General features: G+C 40.1%; 1 protein-coding gene across 6 annotated transcripts in view; it reads left to right on the forward strand.

The window, feature by feature from the left end:
• Positions 1-26,763, forward strand: part of LOC309971598 (uncharacterized protein) — a 380,232-nt gene that overhangs the window by 82,060 nt on the left and 271,409 nt on the right. The window contains exon 3 of one of the 6 annotated variants that reach the window (XM_082854807.1): positions 12,714-14,983. The exons of the other annotated variants lie outside the window; for them this stretch is intronic. Within the exon in view, the coding sequence (XP_082710933.1) occupies positions 12,714-12,717 (4 nt within the window). The 3' untranslated portion in view covers positions 12,718-14,983. Of the gene's footprint in view, positions 1-12,713; positions 14,984-26,763 lie in introns of those variants that run through there. 6 annotated transcript variants of the gene reach the window in all.

Here is a 26,763-nt window from a genome sequence, read left to right on the forward strand (position 1 = left end):
GCCCCTTATAGCAAGATTAACACGACAAAAACAGTGAAAATGCCTGCTTTAGAAAGCTGTGCCTGGAGCATCTGGTCAGGGTTGCAGGGCTCTGGGCCTACACGCTGGGCTGAGAGTCTAAGTTAGACCCTGGATCAGCAGACTGAGGACTAGTCTAGGGCAGTGGATCCAAAAAATAAGGATGAGAACCCAGAGGCTTCAGTTCTGAGGACAGGAAACACTGGATGAAGGCAAGTGGTGTAGGTCTGGCTCTCTGAGTCCCTTTGAAATCATCTCTGCTCTACTGGATTTTCAGTTTAGCGATTGTTGGTTAGGGGACAGTTGCATCTAAGAATGTTAAATATTGGCTCTTTGTCAAGTTGGTGTTTTCGCTAGTGGATGGTCACAGTGCTCTGTCATTGAGTTTATCCTCTTTAACATTCGATCAGTGAGTTGAGTAACACCATGGAAGACATTTATCTAACATTCTAATAACTTAAAACATGAAAGCATATACAATGGAAAACAGAATCATGATTTGAAATAAATTTGAAAAATGGCAAATTGAGCCAAGACCAACAAGGTGAAGCTTCTTAGGAGTACACGGAAGATTCTAAAATTCGATTCCAGAAATCCATTTCATAAGCATAATATAGAAGAACTGTAGCTGGGCAGATGCAGCATCTAAGGAGACACTCTGTGACTTCACTTTAGCACATAGTGAGTCATGGGGAGCCAGGACTGTCCTGTGGCAAAGAAAGAAACAGCCCAGGCAGCGCTGGCAGACCCTGATCTGGCTCAGCTCCAAGAACCCTGAAGACCCATGGACAAGCCAGGAACTGACACCTTCTCACAGGAGGAATTTGTAAAGGAGCCTGGGTTATTCATCCTGGAAAAGACCTCTCTAAGACATGGTCTCTATCTCTGAAGACTCTCATGGAGGACTGGAAGCAACTGCTCAGACAGACCTGGAGGGCAGAAGTCACAGGAAGGAACACTTGGGCTTAAAATACAAAGAGATTCTAATGACTCAAGGTCCAAAAAGCGGGTGCCTGCTTTGTAAAGCGAGTACTGAATATCTGAGCAGAGGAAAGAAGGCCTATGCCATCGCTAAGACACCTCTGACACCATGATTCTCTGGAGTCTATGTGGATCTAGGCTAGTCCTCTTTAAGAAGCAAAATCCACTCCTTCCCCTGGATAATGACACGAAACACCTTTAATCAATGGGACTTCTCAAAGTGACCTTTGGGAGGCTGAACTGCATCTTCCCTAAGTGGAGATAAGGAGTTCACTCTATCAGCCCAGAGGAATCCTCCAGGCTGAGGAGGCCCAGCTGAGACTATGGCATGTTCTGGGCCTGGCCTGACCTTCCTGGGCCTCCAGGCCGAGGTTCGGCTCCTTGGGGAACCCACCGACTGAGCTGCTGTGCAGCGACTAAGGCTCATACACCAGAAGATTAGCCTCACTGTGTGTTCCTATCACTGGACTATGGCCAGACTGATGCTCTTCCTGTTCCCATTCTGGGGGATGGCAAGGAAACTGGGGTTGGGGGAGCCTTTGATAAAGCTGCACAGGTCCCAGGAACCATCACAGAACCCTGGTCTGGAATTTTATTCCTAAATTGGTAGCAGAAGAGTTTCCAGATGGCCTCTGCTCTACTCAATCCAGGTCCCACTTCTGTCTGTGCTTGCTGGGTTGACCCTGGACAAGTTATTTGTCCTGTCAGATCTCAGTGTCCTCATCTGTAAAAAACAGTGGTTAACTTGGTGATTGTCATGAGGTTTAAAAATATAAGCGTGTACGCCATACACCATAGAACAGTCTACAGCCCACGTACCATGGGCACATTTTGAGGCCCCAGGTTATTAATTGTTGCTGTTCTCATTATTTTAGGTAATTGCATGCGCCTATTTTATTTTCTATGTTACCAGTTCTCTGAAGGTAGGACTTTAGGTCTTATAAATTTTTCTATAACTCGGAACTAGTTCCAAATTTGGCATATAACGGTTGCCAAGGAATATTTATTCCACAAATAAGTAGCTCATATTTTAATATAATGTAATGTTAATTAGAGAAAGACCATCAACAGAATGAAATAGGTAATTTGAGGTAATAATAAAAATAATGAGCAATTATTAATTGCTTCCTTTGGGCCGGACACTTTACATGCAGTCAAGTGCAGCACTGAATTCTCACAATAATTCTCAGAGGAAGAAACTACTAACTCCACTTTAAAGATGGAAATACTGAGGTTCAGAGTTTAGATGACTTGCCTAGAAGCCCATAGTCTGGACCTGATCCCCCAGGGGTGTCTCACACCACAGCCTGTGCTCTCCATCACCAGGTGACCAGACATCGGAGCTGATCCCGTTTCATACACAGTAACTGTATGCAGTGGGACTGGCCCCACACCCCCCAAGCTGCTTCCAGATCTGATGGCAGCGCCACATTTAGCCCTTACATGGAGCCCTGGAGAAGCCGTGTTCCTTAGCCCAGATTCTAATCAATAACCTCACACTTTCTGTACACATCCTTGCTGAGTGTGACTGCATGGGGAGCATCTGTTCTGGAGATGGGCCACCCCCGATGGGCTCCTCTGCTTCCTGTCCTCTTAGGGGCACACAAACAGGGACAGACCCAGCTGCATGAGTCTTGACAATCATCATCATCATCGTTATCCCTTTGCTGTCAAGAATATTCTGAAAGTAAATGTGAAGGTCCTCCTCCCAAGTGAAACTCCTTGTACAGTTCTGGGGTGTCACTTCAATGCATGTACTATGCCTCATTTATTGTAACCTCTCCCAGAAATACATAAACTGAAAATTAGATTAACTGGGAAGACCTCTTAAATACCAGTTAATTTGGATGTGTTTGCTGGACTTGAGTTAACCTGACTAATTAAATATAGAGTTACATTTAAGTTACCCACTGAAGATGGGTGTTGTCCTCATAAATATCAACAGGTTCATTTACTTCTACTTGCTGTGAAGCCACAGAATTCAAAACCAGAACTGCTTGTGTGATTTGTTGCATATACTGCACTGCCATGATCTTATTGAATGTATTTTTTAATATCCTTTTTATATGTGTTCCATTTCAGTTAAGTGGTCTGGAAGGAACCAGGACCAAAAAAAAAAAAAAAAGATGAAAACTTCTCCCCCAGTAAATGTGTTTACAAAATATTCTTCTTTGATGTTTCAGTAACAGAATAATTTTGCACGTAGAGCTCCCAATTTACATTTTCTTCTTTCTATTTTTATACAAAGCCTTTTTTTTCCCCTTCAGAGCAACAGATAAACTGAGACATATTTGTTAAGGTGGTAGACAGATGAAAGGGATGAGCACAAAGTCTAGAGCAGGGGGTGGCAAACTTATTTATAAGAGGCTGTAACATTTTCAGTTTTGCAGACCATATGGAACTACTCAAGTCTGCCATTGCAGTGTGAGAGCAGCCATAGATGATACATCTAAATAAGTGTGTTGGGTCCCAACACAACTTTATTTACAAAAACAAGCAGCAAGCAGATCGGATCTTCCAGCATAGTTTGCCGACCCCTACTCTAGACAGTCAAACACCTCAGTTCAAGCCTTGTCTCCATCACCTATCAGTTCTGACTGTAGGCTGTGAACCTCAGTTTCCGCATCCGTAAAATGGGTATGCAGCACATATTTCAGAGAGTTAGAGGTTAGGTGAAATGTAGCACTTCTGAAGCACTAATTAAATGTGTGCCTCTAAAATAAAAAAGGAGAGGATCATCCACACTGTCAATGAGGTCAGTGCAAGAATTTTTTTGTTGGATGTGAGGCTGAATTAGAAATAATTCCTGCCCTGTGGCTGTTCTTTGGTCTTTTGACTTCAGCTTACTTGAAAGAATTAAAGAAGAAATAATTGCATGGAATTTATTTATTGACTGCAAAAATAACATTAAAAATATTTTCTTCTGTGTTGCTCAGTAAGGCCACAATGATGATCTGGCCAAAGCAATTTCTCCGACAATCTTGCTTTACCCTGAAGGGTTTTTATGTTTTTACTTCATGGGTAATATCAATCACCTTATTTTCCCATTTTTCCATGGCCATCAGGAATCTCGAAATGAAACCTGTTGTTCAATTTTCAAAATCTAACAGTTCGAACTTTATAATAGTAATAAAACGAAAAATAAGAAAATTTTATTGAGCACCTAATATGTGGCAGTGTTCTAGGCACCGGATTATGGTGAGCCTCGAGACTCACACGTTTCCAATCTCTTGGAGCTTTCCTCTTATTGGGGAGCTAAATAATAAACATGGTAGCACAAATATTAAATAATTTTCAGGGTGACAGAGTGGTGTGATGAAAATAAAGCATCCTGACATGGTAGAGAGTGATGGATGGAGGGGTGCATTTTAGAAGTGATTGAGGAAGTCTTCCAAGGAGCCATGTGAAAGGCTGGCAGGGAGGAGCACGAGATCCTGTGTGGGGAACACAAGTAGCGGGTTGGGACCCAGCAAGAAGGCCAGAGGGGTTTGAGCAGAGCAGGCAGGAGACTGGAGCCGAGCAGAGGGTGCGCCAAGGCTTTCCCTGGTGGGTCGTTTCAGTGTTATAAGAAGCCACGGGGAAGCTTCCAGCCCGGGAGCCCAGAAGCCTGGATGTTCACCACACCCCACACCTGCCTCACCATTAAAATGGCATTTCTCCCCCTCCCTGCCATTCCTCTGAAGCTGCTGCACCTCTTGGAGTTACCAGTGCTCTTCTAGTAGCAAATTTAGTAGATGCCCCCATCAGTTTACTTAAAATATTACATACAATAGCATTCACTCTTTTTGGTGTCAAGTGCTAGGTGTGTTGAGTTCATGGGGTTCTGTAACCAGCCCCTCAGGCAAGCAGAGCTCCTGTTAATCCCCTATTTTGCAATCCCAGAAGCATTGACACAATTGCCCATTTTCTCTCCTGATCTCTTCCTGCTGTGAACTCTTGGTGTCCTTTAGCCTTTTTCTTAAACATTGGGTTTCTCAGAGTTTCATCCTCAGTCCCTTTCTCCTCTCACTCTGTATTTTTTCCCTAGGGATGCCCACCCATCCCTGGCTCCAGCTGCCGGCCCTCCCTTTCTGGATGCCTGCAGGGACCATGGGAGCCCTCACTCCCTGGAGTCTGCTCAGATGACAATTCTTGGTACTTCTCCTGACTCCTACTTAAAATTGCCTCTGCTATCCCAGCTTCCCCAGCATTTCCTATCTCAGTTTCTCCTGTATGCCATTTCATAACCTTTATCACACCCTATCATACAATGTACTGATTCATTTGCTTCTTGTCTGTATTCCCACTAAGGATAAGCTCCAGGAGGGTAGGGGATTTTACCCGTGTTGTTAGATTTTCAGCATCTAAAACCATGCTTGGTATATAATAAGGGTTTAATAGTTTAATAACTATTTGTTGGGTGATGGAATAATATTGATGATCTGGTGCTTATTTGGACATCTTACTCTAATGCTCCCAGTTCCTCAAAGGCAACTGCTCAGCACTATTTCAAGTCCAGCTTCCCCTTGGGGATGAGAAGGAGCTGAGTTCCATGGTATAGATGAGGGTTCTGAAGCCGGGGCCACTCTGGGGATAGGGATATCAGTGGGCACCTTTGGTCTCTTGCCTCCGCTTGCCTGGGCCCACTTGTCTCAAATGTCTAAAAAGATCCAGTGTCTTCCAGAAAGGGGGCCCACCTATCTCAATGGTCCTGGACACAGGAGAAGTCCCCTTAACACATTATTTTCCCTAGGATGTCATGGGATATGACAGCTATCATGAGTAAAGATTAATAGTCAAGACCGCTGCACTCATGGTTAGAAGAATGCCTAACACACAGTAGTCATTCAATAAATATTTGTCGAATAAATGAATACATGCTTAGCAATTTTAGCTATTTCCAGTGTAAAACTAACTCATCCTTTACTGTGATCTGGTTAATCAGTTCCTTCCTCTGGGACTGAGAAGAACTGATAACGTGGTTCTAGTCATCCACTCTTCCTGTCGAGGACTCTGGTTTCTCAGAGGGGCTCAGTATGGTTTCCATTTCCCTGAGTATAACTAGGGCACTGAGGGGTAGACATGGCTGCTTTTAAATGATATTTAATTAAATTGAATGTAATTTATAAAATTTTTCCCCAGCTTTTTTCAGGTATGATTGAAAAAAATTGTATATATTTAGGTTATTAATGTGATTTTTTTAAAGGTGGATGACGTGATGCTGTAATGTATATATACGTTGTGAAATGATTACCACAGTCAAGTTAATGAACATGTCCATTACCTCACATAGTTACCATTTTTGGGGGGGGGTAGTGAGAACACACTTAAGATTTACTCTCAGCAAATTTCAAGTATGCAAACGAAAATAGAACAAACTATACTTACACTCCTGAATGCCCATTGAGGTGCCTGGACCACTGACCAGAGCTCCATATATAGAATGAAGCCAAGACACCAAACTGACTCAGACAAGCATATCTGAAGGAAGAAGTCTTTACTTTTTTTTTCCCAATTCATTTTAATTGTGGTAAAATGTGCATAACATAAAGTTCACTATATTCACTGTTTTTAAGTGTATAGTTCAGTGGCACTAAGTACATTCACATTGTTCTACAACCGTCAACATCAGCCATCTCCAGAACTTTTTCATCTTTCCAAACTAAAAATCTGTACCCATTAAACACTAACATCCCATTTCTCCCTTTCCCCAGCCCTAGCAACCTCCATTCTACTTTATTACTCTATGAATTTGACTACTCTGTGTACCTCATATGAGTAGAATCATACAGTATTTGTCATTTTGTAATTGGCTTATTTCACTTGGCATAATGTTTTCAAGGTTCATCCAAATTGTAACATGTATCAGAATTTTCTTCCTTTTTAAGGCTGAATCTGAATAATATTCCATTATTCGATATATATATAGATATATATCACAGCCATATCTATATCTACATATTTAAATATGTAGATAGATAGCTATTTGTGTCTTAAATCTATCTATATTGCTGGATCATGTGATAATTCTATTTTTAATTTTTTGAGGAACTGCCTATTTTCCACAGTGGTAATAACATTTTACATTCCTACCAACAGTGCACAAAGGGTTCCAATTTCTGCTCATCCCCACCAACACTTGTTGTTTTATTGTTTTTAAAATTAATTATTAAAAATTTTTTTATTGGAGTATAGTTGATTCACAATGCTGTTAGTGTTTGCTGTACAGCAAAGTGAATCAGTTATACATGTACATATATCCACTGTTTTTTAGATTCTTTTCACATATAGGTCATTGCAGAGTATTGAGTAGAGTTCTCTGTGCTATACAGTAGGACCATACTAGTTATCTGTTTTATATATAGTAGTGCAACACTTGTTATTTTCTATTTTTTTTTTTTTTGGTGGTGTCCAACCTAATGTTGTGAGGTGGTATCTTACTGTAGTTTTGATTTGCATTTATCTGATTATTAGTGATGTTGAGCATCTTTTCATGTTCTTGTTGACCATCTGTTGTATATCTTCTTTGGAGAAATGTCTATTCAAGTGTTTTCCCAATTTTTTAATCAGGTTGTTTTTGTTATTGTTGAGTTGTAAGAGTTCTTTATGTATTCTGCATATTGATTCCTTATCAGATATATGATTTGTGAATATTTTCTCCCATTCTGTGGGTAGCCTTTTTACTCAACTGACAGTGTTTTTTCACACACAAAATTTTTTTTATGAAGTCTAATTTTCCTGTTTTTTTTCTTTTGTTGACTGTGCTTTTAGTGTCATATCCAAAAAATAATTGCCAAATCCAATATCGTGAAGCTTTGTCCTATGTGTTCTTCTAAGAGTTTTACAGCTGTAGGTATTACATGTAGATCATGGATCTACTGTGAGTTAATTTTTGTATATGGTGTTAGGTAAGGGTCCAGCTCCATTTTTTTTTTTGCATGTGGATATTCAGTTTTCCCAGGACTATTAGTTGAAAAGACTATCTTTTCCCCCATTGAATGATTGTGGCACCCTTGTCAAAAATCATTTGACTAGGGCTTCCCTGGTGGTGCAGTGGTTGAGAGTCTGCCTGCCGATGCAGAGGACACGGGTTTGTGCCCCAGTCTGGGAAGATCCCACATGCCACGGAGCGGCTGGGCCCATGAGCCATGGCCACTGAGCCTGTGCGTCCAGAGCCTGTGCTCCGCAACGGGAGAGGCCACAACAGTGAGAGGCCCGCGTACCGCAAAAAAAAAAAAAAAAAAAATCATTTGACTAAATATGTGAGGATTTATTTCCAGACTTTCTGTTCTATTCTCTTGGTCTATATGTCTGTCCTTATACTAGTACCATACTGTTTTGATTACTGTAGCTGTGTAGTTAAGTTTTCAAATCAGGAAGTATAAGTCTTTGAGCTTTTTTCTTTTTCAGGATTATTGTGACTATTCAAGTTTTCTTGAGATTCCATATGAATTTTAGGATGAATTTTTCTACTTTTGAAGAAATGTCAGTGGAATTTTGATAGGGTTTATGTTGAATTTTTAGATTACTTTGGGTAGTATTGACATTTTGGCAATATTAATTCTTCCAAACAGTGAATATGGGATATCTTTACATTTACTTATGTCTTTAATTTCTTTCAGAAACGTTTTATAGTTTTCATTGTGCAAGTCTTTTGTCTCCTTGTTAATTCCTAAGTATTTTATTCTTTTTGATGCTATTATAAGTGGAATAAACATTTTCTTATTTTCCTTTTCAGATTGTTCATTTATAGTGTATAGAATTGCAACTAATTTTTGTGTGTTGGCTTTGTATCCTGCTACATTGCTGACTTAACTTAGAACTTATTAGTTCTAAGTTTTGTTGGGGAATCTTTAGGGTTTTCTACATATAAGATTATATAATCTGTGAAAAGAGATCATTTTACTGCTTCCTTTCCAATTTGGATGCATTTTACTTCTTTGTCTTGCCTAATCGCTTTGGCTGTGTCTTTATTTTTACACTTATGTCTTTATATGTTAGGCTTCCATAGCAGTCAAATAATTACTGATCCCCCCCACCCAGGGGAAACAAAAGGAAAGGAAAAACACATACACTTGTTTAAGTTGAAGTACAAATTATAACAACTATGTTGGCCAACAGGAAACTTCACCTAAATAAAATAGGATCCAGGATGGGACGGATCCTTGCCTTGGCTGGAGAGGATATACCATGTCAAGGAGAGCACACCCATGGAGAAGGGCAGTGATAATTTACCCACCTTTGAAAATAAAGCACAGTGCAGCAGGAAGCCAGGTGGGGTCCTGACCTTGTACTGACCTCAGGAGTCCCCGTATGGTTGGTGTTAGTTCAAGAACCTACAGTCACACTTAATACATTGTGCTTTTTTTTCATTTAGTGTTTCCTAAGTCCCTTTGGGTCCCTATGGTGAGTGTGAAGGTACAGAGTATGGTAGGCATCCTCAGCTTTCCCACCCAAACCAGGTGATCTATCATCACCTTTTTTCAAAGGAAAAAACCTTTGAAATCTTACGTTTGTTTCTGATAAAGATGGCAAATTATACAAATCAGTGGAAAATTTAGCAATCTGGTGGAAAATGGGTAATTCTGGACACTCCCCATTCAGCTCCATGCTTCCTTCTCCCACTATTAGTGGGAATGTAAAATGGTACAGCCACTTTGGAAAACAATCAGGCAGTTCTTACAAATAATTAAATATAGAGTAACTATATGACCCAGCAATTCCACTCCTAGGTATATACTCAAGAGAAATGAAAACACATGTGCATACAAAAACTTGTATGCAAATATTTATAGCAGCATAATAATAATAGCCAAAAGCTGAAAACAAATCAAATGCCAATCAACTGATGAACCAATAAGCAAAAGGTGGTATATTTATACAATACAATATTGTTTGACTATAAAAAGGAGTGAAGTACTGATGCACACTACAACATGAATGAACCTTGAAAACATTATGGTAAATAAAAAGTAGTTAGTCACTAAAGACCATACATTATATGATTCCATTCATATGAAATGTCCAGAACAGGAAAATCTACATAGACAGAAGACAGTTTAGTTATTTCTCAGGGCTGGAGGTAAGGGAAGGGAATAACTGGGTGATAGCTAAAGGGTGTGTGGTTTCTTTCTGAGGTGATGAAAACATGAGCATGTGAAAATTGACTATTGTGGTGGCTGCACTTATCTGTGACTATACAAAAAACATATTTGTATACTTTAAATGATTAAATTATATGGTATGTAAATTGCATCTCAATAAATGTGTTCAAGGAAGTGAAATAAAGGATAACAATAGCATATAGGATGGGAGGAGAGAAATGGAAGTGTACTGTTTAGGTTCTTATAGAGTTACAGATGTATGCTACCAACCATGAAGAAACCATTAAAATAACAAATGAAAAAAGATGGTAGTAAGCTAACAAGGGAGATAAAATGCAATTACAAAATATTCAATTAATCCAAAAGAAAGCAGAAAAAGGTGGAATAAAGAACAGATGGAAAAAATAAAACACAAATGTCAAGATGATAGATTTAAACCTAACCAAATCAATAGCCACATAAAATGTAAATGGGTTAAATACCTTAGTTAAAAAAGAAGACAGGGCTTCCCTGGTGGCGCAGTGGTTGAGAGTCCGCCTGCCGATGCAGTGGACACGGGTTCGTGCCCAGGTCCGGGAGGATCCCACATGCCGCGGAGCAGCTGGGCCCGTGAGCCATGGCTGCTTAGCCTGTGCGTCCGGAGCCTGTGCTCCACAACGGGAGAGGCCACAACAGTGAGAGGCCCGTGAACAAGAAGACATTATCAGATTGTATAGCAAAGCAAGCTGACTGTATGCTGCCTAAATAAAACTCACTTTAAATATACAGATATGAATAAATTAAAAAATAATAATGGAAAAATATACTATTCTAACACTAATCGAAAGAAAGCTGGAGTAGCTATTTTCATGTAAGACTAAGTAGACTTCAGAGCAGTAAATAATACCAGATATAAAGAATGTAATTTCAAAATAAAAAGGGATAAATTTATCAAGAGAACAAAACAATTCTAACTTTTTGTAAAAAGAGAACTTCAAAATATATGAAGAAAAACTGGGAGAATTTCAAGAAGAAATAAATCAACAGTTATAGTCAGAGATTTCAATACCCCTTTCTCAAAAACTGATAGACTATATAGACAGAAAATCAATAAGATTATAGAAAATTTGAGCAGCACTATCAACCAGTTTGAACTAATTGACATATTCCTCCCAACAATTACAGTATATATTCTCTTCAAGTGCATGCAGGACATTTACCAAGTTAGATCATATTTTGGCTATAAATTAAGTGTCCATAAACTTAAAAGCATTCAAATTGTACAAAATATGTTCCTTGGCTACAAGATATTAAATTAGAAATCAATAATAAAGTCCTTAAACATTTGGAAACCATAGCACACTTCTAAATAAACCATGATCAAAAAAGAAATTTAAAGTGAAATTATAAAGTATTTTTAACCAAATGAAAAAGAAAATGCTACCTAGCAAAATTTGTAGGAATCCACTAAAGCAGTACTCAGGAGGAAATTTATAGCACTATAGGTCAATTATGGAAAAGAAGATCTCAAATTAATGGCATCAGCATGTACCTTAAGAAATCAGAGAAAGAACAAATTAAACCCAAATCAAGTAAAGGAAAAAATAAAGATCAGGGCAGAAATCAAGGAAATATGAAAGAGAAACAAAATAGAGAAAATTAATAAAATAAAAAGCTGGTTCTTTGAGAAAATTAATAAAATTCATAAACCTTTTTTCAGACTTATTAGGAAAGAAGAAAAAGAACCAATTTACCAATATCAGGAATGAAGGAAGTGACATCACTACAGATTCTACAGATATTGAAAATATAGTATAGAAATATTTTGAACAACTTAATGCAAATAAATCAATGACTTATATGAAATGGAGAAATTCCTTGAAAGACACAAACCACCAAAGCTCACTCAGATGGAAATAACCTGAATACAGTAAATCTATATCAAAGGAAAATAGTTTGTTATTAAAACCTTCCCACAAAGAAAACTCCACACCCATTTCACTGGTGATTCTTCCAAATATTTAAGAAGGAAATACTACTAATTCTGCTATATTATTCCAGAAAATTGAGGTGAGTATGGTACCTCTCAACTCATTCTATTAAGCCAACTTTATCCTGGTACCAAAACTTTCCTGGAAAAGATTATAGGCCACTACCCCTTATAAACATATATGCAAAAGTTCTTAACAAAATTTTAGCAAGTTTAAGCCAATCATATATAAAATAGATCATGACCAAACGGATTTATCCCAGGAATGCAAGGTTGATTTAACATTTGAAAATCAATCAATGCAATTCATATTAACAAACTGAAATAGAAAAAAAAAATGTGATCATCTCAATAAACACAGGAAAAGTATTTGACAAAATCCAAATCTATTCCTGATAAAACTCTCAGAAAACTAGGAATAGAGAGGAACTTTCCTGATCCAATAAAGGGCATCTAGGGAAAAATCCCTATGGTTAACATTCATACATAATGCTGAAAGGCTGAATGTTTTCCTTTTATGATCCAAAACAAAGCAGGGTGTCTGCCTTTACCACTTCTGTTCAACATTGTATTGGAGGTTCTTGCCAGGGCAAATAGGCACAAAAATGAAATAAAAGTTATCCAGATTGGAAAGGAAGAATTAAAACTGTCTTTATTCACAGATGACATGATGGTCCACATAGAAAATCTGATGGATTCTACAAAACCTAATGAAAGACTTAAAGAATATAATTCAGCAAGAAGGAAGTCTTAAAATCAGAAGGAAGGTCTCCCAGTGAAATAGCACTCAGGAAGAAAAAAGTACACCTGTCAGCAATTTTTAAAATGACTAAAATTAGGGATTTAAAAAAAGGTGGAACTAAACACTAGACAATACAGTAAGTTGGCAGATTGGAGGAGGAGATATGCTGGACAAATATCATTCTAAAGTTCTTGTATTGTCTGGGAGGAAGTTAAAAATCTAACTTTATACTTTGTAGAGTCTAGTATGCACATTAAAATGTAATGGAAGCTCATAAAACTAATAGAAATAGAATGTGTAATTGTAACTATTAGAGAACAAGGGAATAGGATGAATTAAGCATGGGTAAATATACAGAAATGTAGGAAAGAAAAAATAAAGAAAGAAAAAATACAGTAACTTAAAAATAAAAAAGAATGATAAGTCTAAATATATCAATACTTACAATAAATTTAAGTTGATTAATCTTATAGTTAAAAACAACTTTGCTAAGTTAGATTAAAAAATTAAGCTATGTTCGTTCTTTTTGCAAGAGGTTCTACTAAACCTAAAACCTAAAATAAAAGTAAAAATTAGAAACTAAAGCAATATGAATGTTAGACTAAATATATTTTTTTAAACCAAAAAGCACTAATAGGAACGGAAAGCATAATTACTAAATAAGGAAAAGGAAATATTAATCAGAAAGATAAAACAATGGGGAAATATGTATATATTTAAAAACATAATATCAAAGGGATAAAATAGAATTGATCAAAGTTTCCATAAAGATTGATAAACCTATAATAATAGTGGGAGATTTTCATACATGTCTCTCATAATTGATGAGTTAATTGAATAAACTTGGTATAATAGCTTTATAGAAATAACTTTACATGAAACAAAAAGAGAAATTAGTCATTATTTTCAAACACTTGTGAAATGTGTAAAGATTGAAATCTCAGCAAATACTAACAAATCGTTATCATATAGACCATATTTTCTGACCACAATGAAATAAAATTAGATATCAAAAGTTAAAAGGAAAAAGAAAAAAATAAGGAAAGAACAACAACAAAACACAATAAACTAAAAAACACACCTTTATAAATTTCATGGATCAAAAGAAGTCATCATGAATATTATCAAAGATTTAGAACTTCATAACAATGTAAGGATTGTATATCAAAAGCGGTGGAGTATAGCTGAAGCAGTATTTAAAGGGATAATGCTACTTTAATGTGCTATATTGTCATTTCAAAAAGTTAACATAAAATTGAGTTTATCCCAAAGTGTGAAATAATAATAAAAAGAGGAAGTTAATGAAGTTAATGAAGTAGTATATTAAAATAAAACACATACAAGATAAAAAAACAAAAGCTATTTTCTGAGAAGACACATTGTGGAACGGTACAGTTCTACCAGCAAGATTGATTAAGCAGCAAAGAAAGCACAGATTACCAACATTAGGAAGGATAGAGGGAGGAGGGATGTTGAAAGCTGAGGTTGGAACGGTGGCCAGGGGAAGGTGATGAGGTGTCACTGGGCTGGGCTGAGGCTGCAAGCTTGCCAGAGGACTGAGTGCTCTGGACCTGTTGCTAGGGCCCAGTGCCACTGGATGCCCCCTCACCCCAACCTGGTTGGAAGAATAAGCGAACAGAAGCATGCTGGCACCAGGAAGAGGCCCCTTCCTCCTGCAGTGTTCCTCCAGCATCCTCTACTGATAAAGTCGAACACATGGGCGCCAGTAGCAGACAAGAAATGCTTACAGCTCGCTGAACAAGAAATAAAGAATGGATTTGCAGCTGAGACACATTAAACTGAGAACTGGTACAGACAAGATCCAAGATGAAGAATCAACAGTTGGTGGCGTTTCCTGAGATGGGATCCTTGAGGAAAAGACATTTAGAACAAAGTAGATGAAAAACATTTTGAAAAAGCTGAGTTTATTAACACACTTGAGAAATGCCCAGTGAAACGACCAGGAGGCAGCTAGCTTCTCAGGGGTCTGGTGCCTGGAGGGAGAGCCGGACTGGAGAGAGAGATAAGCAGGTCTCCAGTGATGGAGCCATGTGGCAGGGTGGAGGCACATGGAGAGTCAGTTAAGAGAGAACCCTGAGTAACTCTGACATCCAAGGTTCTGTAGAAGAGGCTAAGCAAATGCAGCCGTGGTGGTCAGAGGAAAAGGGAGAGGAGAAGGTGTGGTGTCATAGGAGATGGGCAAGTTCAGTGAACGTTGTAACAGTGTCACATAAGAGAAAGACTGGAAAGAATCATTGGCTTTAGACTCGGAAGTCCTTCATGCCTAGTGACCAGAGAAGCTGCAGTGGGGGTGGAGGAACGGAGGCAGGGGCGGGGTCTGAGGAAGCATCTGGTCAGCCTGACGATCTGTGTGCCCAAATTTGCCTTTGAACACAGAAAGGATGAGAGTTATTCGAGAGATGTGGGCCTGAGACAAGGTTTTATTTTTACTGGAGAGAAGGAGCATTTTTATGTGGAGACTGCAAAGAGAGGGGCATGGAAGTTGCATATTGTTATGTGTATGAGTGAAGGAGGGAAAAGAAGGAACCAACAAGGCGACTTGTCCCAGAGCTGGCAGTCAAGAAAGGTTTAGCATGCTCTTTCACCAGCTGCGAGGGCTATCAATGTCGTTCGGATGTCCTCCAGAAATGAGCTGACGGATTCAGATGGGTTTAGTAAGGATGACAGAGGATAATTCTGTTGTTGAGCGTAGCACATGGAAGTGCATGGTGTGTGTGTGTGTGTGTAATAGCTGCCAGAGCTAAGGTTTCAAAGTCATTTGCAAAAGGAAAGGCGGTGGGAATCAGAGAATGAAAGGCTTAAGTGTTTACCATGACCTTCAGTTCTGACCTGTGATCAGTAAGAGGTATCATTAGTAACAGCCTGACTTTCTTTCTTCTTCTTCTTTTTTTTTTTTTTTTTGCGGTACGCGGACCTCTCACTGTTGTGGCCTCTCCCGTTGTGGAGCACAGGCTCTGGACGCGCAGGCTCAGTGGCCATGGCTCACGGGCCCAGCCGCTCCGCGGCATGTGGCATCCTTCCGAACCAGGGCACGAACCCATGTTCCCTGCATCGGCAGGCTGACTCTCAACCACTGAGCCACCAGGGAAGCCCTCTTTCTTCTTTCCATCTGTGGTGATTTCCCAAATCAGCTTTCAATAGGTCGCAGTGAATTTTAGCACTGGCCACTAGTTTTTTCGTACATAAAATACGTAATCCTCACTCTCAGATCTCCAGAATGCCACACTTCTGGAAGCAGCCTCCTTGTGTTCCCAGTTCTCTTTGGCTAATGGGTTTATTTGTTTTGCATGTCTAGTTTTGTCAGCTTATCTTTCACTTTTTCCACTTGTTAATGTTTTCTTTCTCTATCACTCTTTCTTGTGACCAAGCCTAGTTCTGTATCAGGTAGGAAGGTGTAGGAAGGTGGTGTTTCCCATGGCTGCTGGAACATTGGGAGGGTTGTGGTACCTCCCTCCATTGGGGTCTTACATCCCCCCTGCAGTGTGGGGAACCTGGACAGTGGCTTCCCTACATGAAGGGATCTCTCAAGGGGAGGCAGTAAAGGAAGTGTAATGATATTCCACTTACAAAGTGCTCTGCACACCTCCCTTTAAAGATGCTGCATGATCAGAAGCATTAGTAGTTCAGAATTAACAAGGCACTAGGGACTCCACTTAAACTATAGTTGGTATTTTGTATTAAAATGTATAAAAATTGCCCTCAGGGCCGACTTGGGTCTTGTCCCTTGCGTTTTATTTTGTACAGACGTGTGCGGGCCTGAGTAGGGCAGGTTGCCAAGGAATGGTCTTTCTGTGAGGCAAACCACACCATTGGGCTTCCAGGTGTCTGGGTAAGATTGCCCTGCAATTGGTCAGCCTGGGCCACCATTGCAGAAATCTTCCTAATGTTTTGTTTCCAGAACAGACCACAAGCAGATTGCTGCTAGGAGCACAAAACCTGTCTGCCTGCCCCTCGTGGCCTCAGGACACTGATCTGTCACTTACCGTATGCACTTCCTAATATGCTTCCCCCACTTGTTCAACCGTGTTCCATGACACTGTCTTCCTTCAGTCTTGAGTATTTAGCCAAGCCTTGTATTTTGTATTCCCCTGGTAATGTTTGGGGGAATCTGGCAATGCTAATTGAAGCACACACTCCATTTAATTAACTGAGCTCTTAGATAGTGCCAGGGACTTTCCTAGGAGCTACAGAGAAAAGATGGGAAATAGATGTCCATAGTTTAATGGAGGAGACGGTTCCCAAGGCATTGCAATGAGTGTCCTAAGAGAGGCGTGGTGCAAAGTGCCATGGGAATGTAGATGAAACTTTGCTTCCTTCAGTTTTACCCTCTCCTATCTTCTGTCATCACATCTTCCATCAGAAACTGAGCAGTCAATTCTGGAGTCAACAAGATAGAACAGTGGAATGAAAGGACAGTTAGAGAAGGCTGTCTGGGCCTGGAAGGATGATTAGGAGTTCATCAGGTAGGAAAAAAAAAAGGGAAAATGCCTTGCAGAGGGATAAACTGGGCAAAGATACAGGGGCAGGACTAGGCACTGAATATGCAGAGAAGAGTAAGTATCCCATGTGACAGGGCAAATGGATGGATGGAGTGAGGAGAGCCCACAGGAATTAACACTACAGGGAGTGTTTGCTGCCCAGTTTGGAGCTCCTGCCCTATCAGTGGGAGCCATGGAAGGATTCTGAGCAGGGGAGTGACTGATGGAAGATGTGATGACAGAAGATTGGGGAGGGTAAAACTGAAAGAAGCAAAGTTCAGCTGCTGTGCTCCTGGCTTACCTGTCAGGGGGGCATGGTCACCATGGAGTCCTCGCCCACCTTCCGTGAGGCCCGGTGTTTCTGAAAGCTCTTCTAGTCCAGATCTCTTTTGGGAGGACACTCAGTATCTGAGAAGAATCTGACGGGCTCAGCCGCTGTGCAGAGATCCTGCCATTCAGGGATGCTGTGCCTCTCAGCACAAAGGTGGGAGCAGTGCCTCTTGGCAGGGAGTGTCCTGGACTGAACACAAGGACGTGTGGGAAACCTGAGGGCCAAGGAGTCTGGCCATGCCTTCTTATCATCTCCAGGTGGGCATGTGATTTAAGGAGAAACATCTTCCTTCTCATGGAAAGAAATAGAGCTATTACTTGTAAGACAGGAGCTGATTCCAAAGCTACTTGGAAACACTGATTTCATCAGATTTTCTTACACTGTTTGCTTCAGACTCTTAGATCCAACTTAAATCAGCAGTGGCAAAATAGTCTCTCTCGGTTCAATGGCCCAGAGCTTGTATAATCAATACAAAGCCAGGTAACGAATGACCCATTCCTGCCAAGTGGTGTATTTCTTCCTGGGATCCCTTCAGACTGAAACATCCTACTCTCTTCCGTACATGGGACTTCTAAGCAAACTGTCAGAATAAAACTGAAATGCTGGTGGCCTAAAGCTGATCCTCAGACACCAGACGACTCCACAGTGTATCAGAGGCTAATTCTCGGCAATGTAGTGTTAGTGGCAGTTATGTTGGTTGTTCTACATTTTCGAAAATTCGTACTCTGTGGGAAGTCTATCTGGCAACCGCGTACCAACAAGAATATTAGTCATCTGAAGTGTTACCCAACAGATGTGATGTTCCCCTGATGGTGGGAGGTGTCCCCTCGATTCCTCCTCTCGTGTCCCAGTGCCACTGTAGATGGGGGTAGGGATGAGGGAGTAACTGTTCTCTCATTGTACTAGGAGCGAACATGCCCTGAGCTCCATTCTTAATGAAAGCAAATTACCTCTCTATTTTTCCTGCCAACATAGGAAATCACAGACTTAAGACCTAAATTAAAGGAAAGATAAACACGAGTGTCACCTCATAGCAGGAGTGGCCACAGCCTCACCAATCCATGCCCTGCCAGTCCCGGTGCCCCTGCGGAGGCCTGGATAGGTGTGGGGTGGGGTTGTTACTTAGTGGGAGATGCTGGGCAGGGGATGAAGGGCTGTGCTTCCCCCTGAGCTGTCCTGCCCACTCCCCAACTCCAAGGATAATCGGAAATTTGCTTGTCAAGATGTGAACAGGAATCTTTTCCTATAGGAAAAGAGTATTTTTCTCTTTTTTCCCAAGTCACCATGGTACCTGATGAGATACCAATCACTTGCACCCACCCCTTACTGGCAGGGGGTGTCATAAAAGCATTCAGAGAGTCCTGGACCTGAAAGCAACTCATGGTCTAGGAAGATGCCTGTGGGCAGCAGCAGTCTGGCTGGAGGTCGGGCCCAGGATGCCCAGCCTCAGCAAATGGGCTGGCTGTAAGGCATGAGCCAGAGGGACAAAGCTGGGGCTCGACAACTGCCTGTACGTTCCTGAAATCTCCTTGTCAGTCGAATGTCTGGTGTGGGGAGGGGGATGTGTGTCGCCACATCTGCCAGAGTAAATGCCCTGTGGGGGAGGGCTCACATGGCATTCTCTAGCCCTCTCTGTCCAGAGGGGCATGTCCTTCAACCAAGCACAGAGGGCGGGCCACACAACTCATCACTGACCCGAAAATGCCTTTGGACCCCAGACCCTCCTCAGACTTGTGATCCTGCCTCATTATGAAGTGAACGTGACTTCTGCTGTGGTTTAATCCCATTTCCTTTGTCCTCAGCGAGGACAGAGCATGGCTGATCATCTCCCAGAGAAATCGTGCTCATCACTAGCCATGTCAGGCCTTAATCTGAAAAGTGCCTTTGCAGAAATGGTTCTGAACAAATTGCCCATACTGTTCACAGCCACATGCATTTACTTCTCCATTTGTCTCAGCATCTTGGCTCTTTTCTTTGAGATAAGCCCCAGGAACCCAGAGAGACACATAAATAATCTGGCTGTTTTATTACCCTGGTTCTCATAATAGGCTACATTGTGTGACCCGACCATATCTTTTTCAGGAAATTTATGTTGTGGCAATAATAATTCCTTCTAACAGAAACAACCCGTAACAGGGTGGCTTTATTAAGAGAGTATTTATGGCTAACTAAGCTGCCATGAGCACTCTTTTCACTCTTGGGCTGCCAAGGAACAGATGCGCATGGGGAGACAGTGGGGGCATATCAGGAAGTAGATGGATTTGAAGGCAGGAGACTGGGGGTCTGCTCATGGCATTTTCACCCACCGCATCGTAACTGAGGGCAAGACTCTTCCCTGCTCTGGATCACACTTTTGTTAACTGGGAAGTGAGGGGATTGAATTGGACGACCTTCATGCTCTGTGATTTGTGAATCTGAGGGTTGAGAAGAAGCTGGGTATTTATACAGGGATATGATAAGAATGAAGGATCACAGTCCAGTTAGCCCCCCACTCTGGATGTACTTTTGAGACTTCAGCCCACCACTTACCAGTCGTAAAGGTGACAGATGGTTTAACCTAGTCCAGCAGCCAAATCCTAACGTAAAAATAGACAACCTGAAAAATCAGGCCCATTTTGTGTGTGTGTGAGCTTCCAGAGTCTGCCCCTGACCCCACTGAGAACACCATCAGGTAAAAGCACACAAAGTGACCTAACTAGAGGCCATCTGTTAGCAAGAAAGTGCCCATCATTCATCACCTCCCTTAAGTGTGTTTGCTTCCACACTGGGGAGACTAACAACAGTCTTCCTGCTCAGGAATCCTTTCTGTCTCCTAGTCTCAAAGCCCTAGACAAATACAGTTGGGAAGAAATTATTCTCACAGTCAGAAGTGACACATCCTTCCTGAAAAACTTTTTAGCACTTAGAAGCACATTTCCACCCTCCCCCTTGCTAAGATGCTGGATAAATCCTGACCCCGGGGAAATCAACTTCAGCTGACCTAACCGTCTCTACTCCAGGCATTTACCTGGAGAATTAACTAGCCCTTATTTTCTCAGCAAGTCTCCCATGTCCAGCAATGGTGTGACCCCCCCCCCCCCCCAGAAGTGCCTGAATGTTCACACTATCCCATCAGTTATGAGCAGTCAGGATTAAGTGTGTGGCTCTTTCAATCAAATACACAAATGGTGTAAAGGTCTGACTGTCTCTGGTCCACGAGTGCTTCATCAATGTCACCTCAGAGGTGCAGTCGATGTGTCAGACAAGGACAGGTTGCTCTAGATAATAGAAGAATTATTTAAAACATGGTCCTGGTCCTGAAAGGATTTGCTGCTTGAGAAACTTACTTTTAGAGGGAAAAATATTAACAGAATTACTAATCGCTGTCAGGTCTAGGAGGTGCTCCTTGACTGTTCAGAGAATAAGGACGGGGAAGTCTGCACTGCAGTGTTGGTGGTAAGACACTGGTTCCTACTGTGTGGTCTCGCTCAAATCCCTAAACTTCTCTCCACTCCCAAGTTCCCAATGGGAAAACAGCAAATTCCCTTACCCCGATATTCAAGGAGCAGAAAACCATTGGAAAAAATTGTACTTAGCCCCACCAGCTACCAAAAGTCCAACTGCTAATTTCAACTGGATGATCAGCTAGCCTTTGGCTATCAAGACAAAACCCTCTGTTGATGACAGGGCCATAAATAAACCCCCAAAGTGTTTCTTAGAGTTTTCTTTTCTTTTTTTCTTTCTTTTTGGATGTGCCACACAGCATGCAACCAGGCATCGAACCCGTGCCCCCTGCAGTGGAAGCGCGGAGTCCTAACCATGGGACCACCAGGGAATTCCCTCTCATAGTTTTCTAATAACACATTGAGGAGTAGAGTAAGAAGTACTTTTTAATAAGAGTCTGTTGATACTTGAGAGGTTAATAAATGCTCAGTAAATCCAAGGCAAAATCCCTCAGTATGAAATAAAAGCATGTAACTCGATGACTGGAGCCTATACATAGCCATTGGGTGCTTAAAGGTCTTATATGTTTCAATCTGGTCCTTGTTAACAAATGATAATAACAACAAAGATACTATTAAATAGTTATCAGTTATCAAACCATAGCATTTATCAAGTATTGTGCTAAACACTTTAGACATGGGACCTAATTTAATACTTCCAACAATTCTATGAAATAGACAATCATTTCTCTAGAGACATTCAGAGAAATTGTCACTTACTTAAGAGAAAATAGTGGCAAGCATAGAAATCGAGATTTGAACCCACCTAACCTGGCACCACATCTGTGCTGCTTTGTGCTCTGTATCCGTGCATCCAGTCCTGCTGCCCCAGGGCGAGTGATGCTCTCTAAAGCCAGATTTCCTAAAAAACTAGAGAACTAACACTTTATATTTTCAGTTCAAATCTCTTTAAAAGTTAATACACATCTCCACACCTTTATTTTTAAATAGCTTTATTGAGATAGAAACCACATACCACTTCACCCATTTAAAGTATACATTTAATGATTTAGTATATTCACAGTTATGCAACCATCATCACAATGTAATTTTAGAACATTTATGCCATTCCCCAAATAATTCTATCCATTAGCAGTCACTCCCAATCCTCCCTAACCCCCAGTTACTATACACCATTACTCTAACTTTCTGTTTCCATAAATTTTCCTCTTCTGAACAATATACGTAAATGAATCATAGTTTATGTGGTCTTTTGTGACCGGTTTCTTTCACTTAGCATAATTTTTTCAAGTTTCATTTATTTTGTAGCATCTATCAGTAATCCAGTCCTGTGTCTTGCTAAATGATATTCCATTGTATTTTATTTATCCATTCAACAGTTGATGGATATTGGAATTGTTTCCACATTTTGCCTATTATGAATAATGCTGTAATGAACAGTCATGTATAAATTTTTGTGTGGACGTATGCTTTCATTTCTCTTGGGTGTGAACCTAGGAGTAGCATTGTTGGATCATATGGTAACTTTATGTTTAACTGTTTGAGGAACTGCCAAAATGTTTTTTCAAAGAAGCTTTATCACTTTACATCCCACCAACATAGGAGAGTTCCAATTTCTCTACTTCCTTGTCAACACTGTTATTGACTGTCTTTGATTATAGCTATTCAGGGTGTAAAGTGGTATCTCATTATGGTTTTGATTTGCATTTTCTTAGTGATTAAATGTGTTGAGCAATTATTTCATGTGCTTATTCGCCATTTGTACATCTTCATTGGAGAAATGTCTCTTCAGATCCTTTTTCCATTTTTAATTGGTTTATTTGTCTTCTATTATTGTTTTGTAAAAGGCTGTTTTACATTCTGGATATAAGTCCCTTATCAAATATATGATTGAAAACATTTTCTCTCATTCTAGAGTTTGTCTTTTCATGTTTTGGGTCATGTCTATTGAAGCACAGAGGTTTTTAATGTTGATGAAGTCCAATTTATCTATTTTATCTTTTGTTGCTTTTGTTGTCATATCTAAGATAACATTGCCTAACCCAATGTCATTAAGATTTACTCCTAAGTTTTGTTTTAAAAGTTTTATAGTTTTAGCTCTTACACTTAAGTTTATGATGATTTTGAGTTAATTTTTTATATGTTGTGAAGTAGGGTCCTAGTTTCATTCTTCTGCATTGGATATCCAGTTGTCCAAGCATCATGTTTGAAAAGACTTTTCCTTCTCTCATTGAATTGCCTTGATGTTTTTGTTGAAAATCAGTTGCTCACAAATGTAAGGGTCTATTTCTAGACTCTTAAGTTCTATTCCATTGATCTATTTGTCTATCCTTACAACTGTAACATACTGACTTGAATTCTGTGGCTTTGTAGTAAGCCTTAAATCAGGAAGTGTGCGTCCTCCAACTTCGTTTTTACTTTTCATGATTATATTGGCTTTTCTGGGTCACTTGTATTTCCATATAGATTTTAGAATCAGCTTGTCAATTTCTGCAAAAAAAGCCAGCTGGTATTTTCATAGAGATTACCTTAGAATTTTATATACACAAGATATGTAATCTGCAAATGGAGATAATTTCACTACTTCCATTGCAATCTGAGCACCTTTTATTTCTTTTTCTTGCCTAATGGCTTTGGCAGGGATCCAGTGTAATGTTGAAGAGAAGTGGTGAGAGTACATATCCCTGTCTTATTTCTTGAACTTTAGGGAAAAGCATTCAGTTCCTCACTATTAACTATGATGTTAGTTGTAGGTTTTTTATAGCTGGCCTTTATCAGGTTGATGACGTTCCTTCTATACCCAGTTTGCTGAGTCTTTTACCCTGAGAGGTATTGGATTTTTCAAATGCTTTCTCTGTATCTGTTAAGATAACCATGTTGTTTGTGTCGTTACTCTATTAATGTTATATGAATTGATTTTCAGATGTTAAACTGACCTTGCATTCCCAGTATAAATCCCACTTGATCATGGTGTATATTTTTTTTAACATCTTTATTGGAATATAATTGCTTTATAACAAAGTGAATCAGCAATACATATAGATATATCCCCATATCTCCTCCCTCTTGTATCTCCCTCCCACCCTCCCTATCCCATCCCCCTGGGTGGTCACAAAGCACCGAGCTGATCTCCCTGTGCTATGTGGCTGCTTCCCACTAGCTATCTATTTTACATTTGGTAGTGTATATATGTCCATGCCACTCTCTCACTTCGTCCCAGCTTACTCTTCCCCCTCCTCGTGTCCTCAAGTCCATTCTCTACGTCTGCATCTTTATTCCTGTCCTGCCCCTAGATTCTTCTTTTTTTACATTCCATGTATATGTGTTAGCATACGGTATTTGTTTTTCTCTTTCAGACTTACTTCAGTCTCTATGACAGACTCTAGGTCCATCCACCTCACTATAAATAACTCAATTTCATTTTTTATGGCTGAGTAATATTCCATTGTATATATGGGCCATATCTTCTTTATCCATTCATCTGTTGATGGACACTTAGGTTGCTTCCATGTCCTGGCTATTGTAAATAGAGCTGCAACGAACATTGTGGTACATGACTCTTTTTGAATTATGGTTTTCTCAGGGTATATGCCCAGTAGTGGGATTGCTGGGTCATATGGTAGTTCTATTTTTAGTTTTTTAAGGAACCTCCATACTGTTCTCCATAGTGGCTAATTTACATTCCCACCAAAGGTGCAAGAGGGTTCCCTTTTCTCCACACCCTCTCCAGCATATTGTTTTTGTATTTTTTGATGATGGCCATTCTGACTGGTGTGAGGTGATACCTCATTGTAGTTTTGATTTATGCAATTGTTTTTTAAATATACTAAGAAAGAAAGAAGAAAATATGCAGTGTACTCTGTTTTATTATTATCTGCATAATAACCTGTACTGATCCTCTTTGTTTTATTGTGTGTATTGAATTAACGTCTGGTGTCACTTGTTTCTGGCCTGAGAAATTCCTTTAGTATTTTTTGCAAAGCAGGCCCTTTAACAATTAACTTACTTTTTTTTTTTTTTAACTTATTTGGGATTTTCTTATTTAGCTTTCATTTTTTAAAGTTCTTCTAGTTATAAGGTTCTTGGGTAGTTGACTTTTTACTTTCAGTACTTTGAATCCAGCTGCTTTCTGGCCTCCACTATTTCTGTTAACCTTCTTGGGGTTCCCTTGCATGTGATGGATCATTTTTATTGTGCTGTGTTCAAGATTTTCTCTTTGTTTTGCCTTTTAAGTAGTTCAGAGAAGTCTATTTCCCTGCAATGTACAGCCTGTGATGTCTCTTTTCTGAGTGTGAAGGCTTGGGAATATGCACTCTCCCTTATCACCAGAGATGTCTGTGGTTTATTTGTGTACTCTTTGAATCTGTCTTTCCCTGATCTGCCTCTTAAGCTTTGGCTCCTTTGCTTTTGTTGGTTTCTCACCTAAGTGTTAGCCTCTACTAGTTGCTAGCTGTTTGCTCTATTGTTTTTGACAATAGCTTGATATAAATTGCTCCATAGTCTGATAAATTAAAGTCATGGAGCAGGATGTTCCCAGTCTTTGGATCTTACTCTGACTGCAGGAGGGCTCTTTTTAGCTGTCTCTTTCCCTAGTTGTTTCTGTAAAATTTCTAGCTGGTGTAGCATGCTGCTTGCTACCACTAGCATAGTAAAACCACCAGGCTTTTCCAGTTCACCACCCAGATCTCCACTGCTTTTAAAGTGTCCTTATTCATGATCTTCCCAAACTATGTTATAAATAAAGTCAGTCCCTTTAAGGGGGTACGAGGGCCTCACTCTTCTTAAAACTTGCTTCTCTCCCTAGGAAGAACCTCTATGCCACTAAACCAGAGGTTGGATTGGGGACAGTGGCCCTCTTCTCCTGGTGACACCCCTCTCTATGAGTGAGAGGTCTTCTCCTCTTGCTTCTCCTGGTACTGAGCCTCAATCCTACAAACTATCTGGGGCAGGGGTGATCAAGCCCAGTATTCTTGGCCTTATGAATGAAGGCTCATTGGGGGAAGGGAACCCCAGTCCTCTTGGGCATGTCTGCCTGGATTAGAACTCCTATAGCATGGAGCTGGTGAGGGGATGAGATTTGCTGAGAACTTCCCCATGCTGGGATGAAATCACAACCCTAGATTGGGATCTTGAGGGAGAGGGAGACCCTTGTCCTTGGCCATGACCACCTAGGATAGAGTTTCCATGACACTGGGCTGTGGGTGAGGATGGGAGATTTGTTGTGGTTCAAATGCTACGGACTCTCACTGTTAGTATTGAAATTTAATAGATTTTATTGAATGAATCTTTTCCCATATTATGCCATTAGGACAATCCCCAGAGACTTTAAATAATTGTGTTATATAACTTCCTGCATCTAAATGGATTTTTTGCTGGAGAGAGAATCTACTGAGTTCATTATGCACCATTTTGCATGTCCTCTGTCTCCACACCTTTTAAACACTGGAGGTGGATCATAATCTACCATCTTCTTGATCTTTCAAAAACAATTATAACACAATTCTACTATTGAATGTTATAGAAGACATTTTTCTCCTGCATAATATGGTCTCAGAACTTTTTAGCCTGAATTTTGTAGTTTTAAAATTTCTTCCCTTAACTTTGACCAGTCAGCTGTTAAATTATTTTTATTTTGGCAGCCTATGTGCCCATAGTTACTCTCTTTCATGCCTTCTAATTTTCAGATTCAAAGCTGAC

This window comes from Leucopleurus acutus (genome assembly GCF_964270905.1).
Source record: "Leucopleurus acutus genome assembly, chromosome: 14".
NCBI classification, from domain to species: Eukaryota; Metazoa; Chordata; class Mammalia; order Artiodactyla; family Delphinidae; genus Leucopleurus; species Leucopleurus acutus.